The sequence below is a fragment of the Poeciliopsis prolifica genome, unplaced genomic scaffold, assembly GCF_027474105.1.
Source record: "Poeciliopsis prolifica strain line A6 unplaced genomic scaffold, Auburn_PproV2 SCAFFOLD004, whole genome shotgun sequence".
Taxonomy (NCBI): domain Eukaryota; kingdom Metazoa; phylum Chordata; class Actinopteri; order Cyprinodontiformes; family Poeciliidae; genus Poeciliopsis; species Poeciliopsis prolifica.
Window position 1 is genome coordinate 8,652,805 of NW_026562379.1, and position 7,256 is coordinate 8,660,060.

General features: G+C 35.2%; 1 protein-coding gene across 1 annotated transcript; it reads left to right on the forward strand.

Annotated features, from left to right (window-relative positions):
* Window positions 1-1,790: 1,790 nt before the first annotated feature.
* LOC129358859 (polymeric immunoglobulin receptor-like) lies at window positions 1,791-7,022 on the forward strand. Its single transcript, XM_055028085.1, has 8 exons — window positions 1,791-1,801; window positions 2,685-2,830; window positions 3,052-3,384; window positions 3,607-3,945; window positions 4,169-4,489; window positions 5,451-5,528; window positions 5,652-5,706; window positions 7,009-7,022. The coding sequence occupies exons 1-8, from the start codon at window positions 1,791-1,793 to the stop codon at window positions 7,010-7,012; spliced, it is 1,287 nt and encodes a 428-aa protein (XP_054884060.1). The 3' UTR covers window positions 7,013-7,022.
* Window positions 7,023-7,256: the final 234 nt, after the last annotated feature.

Here is a 7,256-nt window from a genome sequence, read left to right on the forward strand (position 1 = left end):
AGACATTACAGATATGAACTTTACTGCTGCTCTTCTATAAACCAAAAGGGAAGGAAAAACACTTAATATTCTTAAGAACACAGCACTTTAACACTAAGTCTCATTTAATATTTAGTACAGTCTTTGGTTTGAGGAGAATGAACAGTTTTATTGTTTTATTGTTGTCACTGCATTTATATCACAGTGACTCCCATACCGCTGGTGCTGCATTAATACCACCAGGAGGCAGTGTCTCCAATTTAATCATTTTCTGACACTTATGAAGAGCAGAGTGGAGTCAGCCCTCATCTGAATGGGTGTCGACACCATCCTGTCAGTCACAGTTAGAAACAAATGAAGCACATTAGTCCAATACATGAAATGTTTCTTTTTTCTTGCCAATCAAGGAACATTTGTACTGAAGAGTTCTGAGTGCCACACATGAGAGAATTGATTGATCTAGGAACACACTGAAACGATACCACAAACAGACCAAAGAACCAGAAAGAACTTAAAAAACCTTAGGACTTTATCTTTTAACATTTTAAGACTACCCATGGAGAAACTTGGCTGAACTGTTTACAACTCTGAAGTGTGATACAACACACCCAAAAACTGCTGTAATGCAATTACCAGAGGAAACACCTGCAACTATATAAACCAATAACCACAAATTTGCAAAGAATGATGAAAATACATGATCTAAAATCAAACTTGTATGATGGAAGTGATAAGTCCACAATTACTTTGACTTCTTGTGACTTTTACATGCTGCACATCTAGCATTTTTAATGCCACTTATGAACTAAGCATACATTTAGAATGCTGACAACTTGTACATTGGTTGTTCATGGCTGATGCACTTCACTAATTTATTGAACATCTTTTTTACTACACTAGTGTAAAAAAATTATTAATGCAAACAAATACTATTTGCCATTATCATGGTTCTCTAAAAAGCTTTAGACTGCATGTAAATTTGGTCAGTCAGTGAAAGTATTTCCGTAAATTAAGTGTGGGCTGACTCTTTCAAACTTGTGGTTTACATGTGAGAGAACAAGCAGCCCAGCTGTGTTGCATGTATGTCACATTCATGAAGATACTGAGAATGTATTCAGACAAGTGGCTTATTCTTTTAGCCCTGTGGCTTACACCTGCTTCCTCAAGTAAGTCGTTTAAGTTAAAATGTATTAGTAACATTGCCAGATGTACATTCAACATCTTAAAATATTTTGTTATTAAATATACTTGTAATGTTCAAATGTTCCCAATGTTCTTGATGTTGTTATATTGAGCTCTCATTAATTGCCAAACATTTCTTAACCTTCCTGTTATGTTGCGGGTCAAATTGATTCGTTTTAAAGTTTCAAAAAAGTTTGTTTTAATAGGTGCACTCTACATATAAATTGAAAATGTATTCATTTTACACATTTGTAACCGCCACGTGTCTGCCTCTTACATAGATACTATTCGGGTCAATTTGACCCGGCAGTCAAGTTGAAGGGTAAAAAAGACTTATTGTTATTAATCCTGCATTTCTGGGAAATAAAAAAGCAGCACTGCACAAATATTGATTGAAATGGTTAGTATTAGAGTTAATTGTCAGATACAAAAATGTTTTGGAGGAATTTTTTGATTTCTGACACTATCGCATGATTAAATTGACCCACAAACATTATTGCTGTACCTCAGAAACTAACATAACAGGAGGGTTAAAATTAAAGTGTGAAAATATTTGCAATAGTGGGTAGGTGGGAGGCTGTTTTTCTCAAACTCAGATACTTTCGAGAGCTTCTGGTTCACAAACCATAATGTACGAAAGGTAGCTTGACATGATCTATATGCAACATAATCATAATAATGGGGACTAGAGTCCAGTTTCACAAGTGGACTACGCGATTGCATTTACCAGTAGTGATTGCCCCAGAGACAACACTGATGAGAAACTTTTTCCATTGAATAATCACACCATCATGCATGGACCCTTTACCCATTTATGTTTTGGGTTCTCATCAACACCACAAACGTGACATTCAAACTCAGAACCTTAGTTTGTATATTCGTCACCAAGCAGTGTGAGACTCAGTTCCACGAAAAATATTTACTGCTCACAGTCTCTTCACTTACCTACACCTTCCAATTTTTTAACTTTATAATTCACATTCCCAATACATTACTGTGTGGTGGTAACACTAAAAAATATAAAATATAAATAATCTTCACTTAATTTAAAAATCACTCATTTCTAACACAATTTTATAATAATACTAATTCAAAAACAGTATTAAGAACAGACAGTGTGAATTAATGGGAACCTTCCTTATTTTAATCCCATTTAGGTGAAAAATTTATCAAGGATATGTGTAAACACATATTCTAATTTATTAAATTTGAGTTTATTTGACTAAAACTGATATTTGAGCAGGCTGTTCACCTGGAGAAACTTTCTCAAGGATGTGCACTTCTAAAATTCTTGAGTTGATTATCATTTACTTTTTATTTTTTAATGAAACTGTTGCAATTCATTCAGGTGAAGGAGCCTGTAAGACACATGAAGTCAGTGCTGCACTTGGCTCTTCTGTGCTCTTGCCCTGCAACTTTTCATCAAAAGACTCCAGCTGGGTTGAATGGACTCAGGAAGATGGACAAAATGTGGACCTGGTTCGTCTCTCATCTAAGGGACGCATTATTTATCTGGACCCCAGATCTGGCCGAGTGAAAACCTTTCCCCTCCAAGCGTCAGAGGGGAAATACTCTATCATCATTGATGAGCTCCAAAATTCTGATATAGGTTCTTACTACTGCAGGCAGAGCAATCAATGCATTGAAGTGAAGTTATCCGAAGACAAAGGTATGTTACTTCTCTGTAAACTCTTTCCAAACATTTCTTGCCTCTTTCTTCTGGTGATATGAAACAAAAGGCCAAAAAGCTGCTTTAAAAAAAGTAATAAATAGTGAAATAATAGAAAAAGTACATAGTTTAGAAAATAAAGAATAAAATGTATGCATTCTCATGTATTTTAACCTTACCTTGAGAATTTATTGGGCCTTTCTTGTTTTTCTACTATTTAGGTGAACAAGATATTGAGAATGTCTGTAAAATACATGAAGTCAGTGCTGCACTTGGCTCTTCTGTCCGCTTGCCCTGCAACTTTTCATCAAAAGACTCCAGCTGGGTTGAATGGACTCAGGAAGATGGACAAAATGTGGACCTGGTTCGTCTCTCATCTAAGGGACGCATTATTTATCTGGACCCCAGATCTGGCCGAGTGAAAACATTTCCCCTCCAAGCTCCAAAGAGGAATTACTCTATCATCATTGATGAGCTCCAAAACTCTGATATAGGTTCTTACTACTGCAGGCAGAGCAATGAATGCATTGAAGTGAAGTTATCCAAAGACAAAGGTATGTTACTTCTCTGTAAACTCTTTCCAAACATTTCTTGCCTCTTTCTTCTGGTAATATAAAACTAAAGGCCAAAAACAGCTGCTTTAAAAAAAGTAATAAATAGTGAAAGAATAGAAAAATGCATAGTTTAGAAAATAAAGAATAAAATGTATGCATTCTCATGTATTTTAACCTTACCTTGAGAATTTATTGGGCCTTTCTTGTTTTTCTACTATTTAGGTGAACAAGATATTGAGAACATCTGTAAAATACATGAAGTCAGTGCTGCACTTGGCTCTTCTGTCCGCTTGCCCTGCAACTTTTCATCAAAAGACTCCAGCTGGGTTGAATGGACTCAGGCTCAGGAAGATGGACAAAATGTGGACCTGGTTCGTCTCTCATCTAAGGGACGCATTATTTATCTGGACCCCAGATCTGGCCGAGTGAAAACCTTTCCCCTCCAAGCGTCAGAGAGAAAATACTCTATCATCATTGATGCGCTCCAAAACTCTGATATAGGTTCTTACTACTGCAGGCAGAGCAATAAATGCATTGAAGTGAAGTTATCCGAAGACAAAGGTATGTTACTTCTCTGTAAACTCTTTCCAAACATTTCTTGCCTCTTTCTTCTGGTGATATGAAACAAAAGGCCAAAAACAGCTGCTTTAAAAAAAGTAATAAATAGTGAAATAATAGAAAAAGTACATAGTTTAGAAAATAAAGAATAAAATGTATGCATTCTCATGTATTTTAACCTTACCTTATGAATTTATTGGCTCTTTCTTGTTTTCCTACTATTTAGGTGAACAAGATATTGTTATACATGAAGTCAGTGCTGCACTTGGCTCTTCTGTGCTCTTGCCCTGCAACTTTTCATCAAAAGACTCCAGCTGGGTTGAATGGACTCAGGAAGATGGACAAAATGTGGACCTGGTTCGTCTCTCATCTAAGGGGCGCATCATTTATCTGGACCCCAGATCTGGGCGAGTGAAAACCTTTCCAATCCAAGTGTCAGAGAGAAAATACTCTATCATCATTGATGAGCTCCAAAACTCTGATATAGGTTCTTACTACTGCAGGCAGAGCAATGAATGCATTGAAGTGAAGTTGTCCGAACACAAAGGTATGTTACTTCTCTGTAAACTCTTTTTCAACATTCCATCCTCTTTCTTTCGTTACTGTAAACAAAGACCAAAAACAGAGTGTAAATTGCTTTTAAAAGGAACTAATAAATACTGACACAATGATTAAAAATACTTCGAAAATTATTTTAGCTTCACTGTATTCTCAAGTATTTTTTGGAATAAAATGTTTCTGTTCTTCTTCCAAATAAATATTTGAAGTACTTTTACAATGTTTTGGAGGACACTGATTGAAAATTCAGTATAATATCCAATATCACATTGTAGAATTATTTATTTTAAGACCAGTCTTAAAGTTTATATGACATCATGCCTAACAAAAAACCATTTTAATACGTGGCATCAGAATTGGATAATTGTGTCTAATTTTAAACAAGCTTTTCACATATAAAGATATCCAACACAACAAATCTTCTATTGACATGGCTTAAAATAATCTGTTTTTTGGTGAAGTTGTTAAAATGGTAAGTTTTAATTTAGTTTTGAAATATTTCTAGTTTTTTGTTTTGTTTTGTATTTTTCCTATTTAGGTTAGCAATCACAAAAAGAATTGTGTGATGAGGACGTTTGTGAAAAATCTAAGGTCCATTATGCTCAAATTGTTTCTTCTGTTCTCCTACATTGTTACTTTTTATCAAATGACCTTAAGTAAATGACCTGGGCTCACTTGAATACAGTGGACCTGGTTCATGTATCATATTGAGCATGTAAAATTCCTGGACTCCAGTAAAGACTCTTCCAAACCAGATCATCATTGATGATCTGGCAAAATCAATCATATTTATTTTGAAGAGGAGTTATGTGAAGAAAGAAAGTGGTTTTTACCGATACAAAAGATGAGCCAATTCAAATGTATGCAGCAATGTTTATACACTTTGAAAAAGCTAAAAACATGAAAGAAGCTACTTTGTCCAATGAAAATCTTCTTTTTTAATGATGCAGGTGTTTCACCACAGAGATATGTCTTCATTGGCATTTTTGTTCTCATTTTCCTGAGTGCTGTTGTCTACTTCATAAAATGTGAGTACCGGTCTACCTACCACTCTCAAAATCAAAAGTTGAAAAAAAATAGCAGGGGTTTTATTCTGCTGGTGTTTGATGTCGTTGATTAGTCTTTAAATATACTTTTCTATTATTTTTCAGGGTCCTGTAACAAAAACACACAGGACAACACTGTTGATCCATCAGCAGAAATGCAGTAGGTAATTTGAGATCAAATGGCCCTCTTGTCTTATCTGGTTATTTAGTCACTTAAGTTAGACAATCTTCATGGTTGCAGTCTTCTTCTTATTGTCAGCTCCATCCACTCCAGTTCTGCTTTCCAAACTAAAAAACCTTAACAGAATTAAACTCTGACTATGTTGATTTTCCAAATGAAGTAATGCTAGCATATCTACATGTGGTAAAAGACATATCATAAGGCAATGCAAATATGTTTATGCAAATTTACAATGTGTTCTTGGAAAATTCTACACATTACTGTTAACTAAACAAAATTATCCTGCGACGAGTCTATCTTAAAGTGAAGGCTGCTGCTCTTGATTTGGTTGGAGTATTTTGTTTGATGGCTTCTTGCTTCACCTGTTGGATTCATTTTTGATGTAATATTTTGTAGAGTGGTCTTACATCCATAGGTTGTAACAGCAAAAGTCCAATTAATACAAAATACAGAGTTTAATGATTCTGTTTATTTGCATCGTCTGTCTTCTTGGAACATGTAAAACAAGGATTACAGCTTGTTTTACATGGTCAGAGATACATTTTTATTGCATCCAGAAATGTAATTTAATTAAATGTATTTTCTTTAAGAACTGTCAGTGTTTGTTTTTCTAAGTTCAGAGACCACATCCATGGTATTTCTGTAAGATCTGAGCCAAGAATAGGTCGAATGTTTACAAGAAAGTAAGTTGGAAGCCAAAGAAATTGCTAACCGCTACTATGTACAAATAGTACAAAAATGGGTCTATGCATTAGCTTGCGTAAAAACTAACAAGAACAAGTTAACTAAATGTTTGGTACCATTTCATATTTACAGATCAGATAAAAAAGGAATCTGTCAGTAGTCTTTCAAAATTTCTGCATCAGAAATTGGTTAGGCATTTTTTTTTACCGACTTTTAGTAAGTCGTGTGCTAAATATGAAAAAGAAACAGGGATGCAGTGCTTTGCTACTAATCAACACCAGAACAACTACAAATCCAGGTGAGACAATTACTTATCAATACTCACAAAATGAACATCAAGCTTGAAAACATGATACTGGAATGGTCTGAATGTTTTGTTTGGGAATTGATTTCATGTTTTTGCATGTAAGGCTGGTATTTTAGTGGTGTTGTTGTTGTCAGTTGCCATGTCAGCAAATCTTTGTAGCATAGCCGACAGAGCGCGAGAAAAAAATAGAATAAAGGTGGATTGGAGGGTTTTTTTCAATGATTTTTCAGTATAATTTTTTCTATTGTTGTGGTGCGTCAGATTAAATTAATGATAAAAGTTTTTTTCAGGTGAAGAACTGGGGATGTCACTGTCTGAGCTCTGATGTCTTGGGGAAGCCGAACCATCAGAAGGCAGAAGCAGAAATACTCAGGGTGATTCACACGCAGACAAATGCAGCAACTGATCCTAAAGAGGACTCTCCTGATGACCACAACCAAATTCATAACAGGCTGGAGGATCCCTGAAACTTCTACAACCTCCTGAAGATGAGAGGATTATTTCAGATGTATCTGCAAATCGGTCAGAAACCAACCAA

Bases quoted from the DNA above. Each gene is read 5' to 3' on its own strand.
- LOC129358859 (XM_055028085.1), top strand. The intron at 2,831-3,051 runs GTATGTTACTTC...TCTACTATTTAG, and splicing joins GAAGTTATCCGAAGACAAAG to GTGAACAAGATATTGAGAAT. The intron at 3,385-3,606 runs GTATGTTACTTC...TCTACTATTTAG, and splicing joins GAAGTTATCCAAAGACAAAG to GTGAACAAGATATTGAGAAC.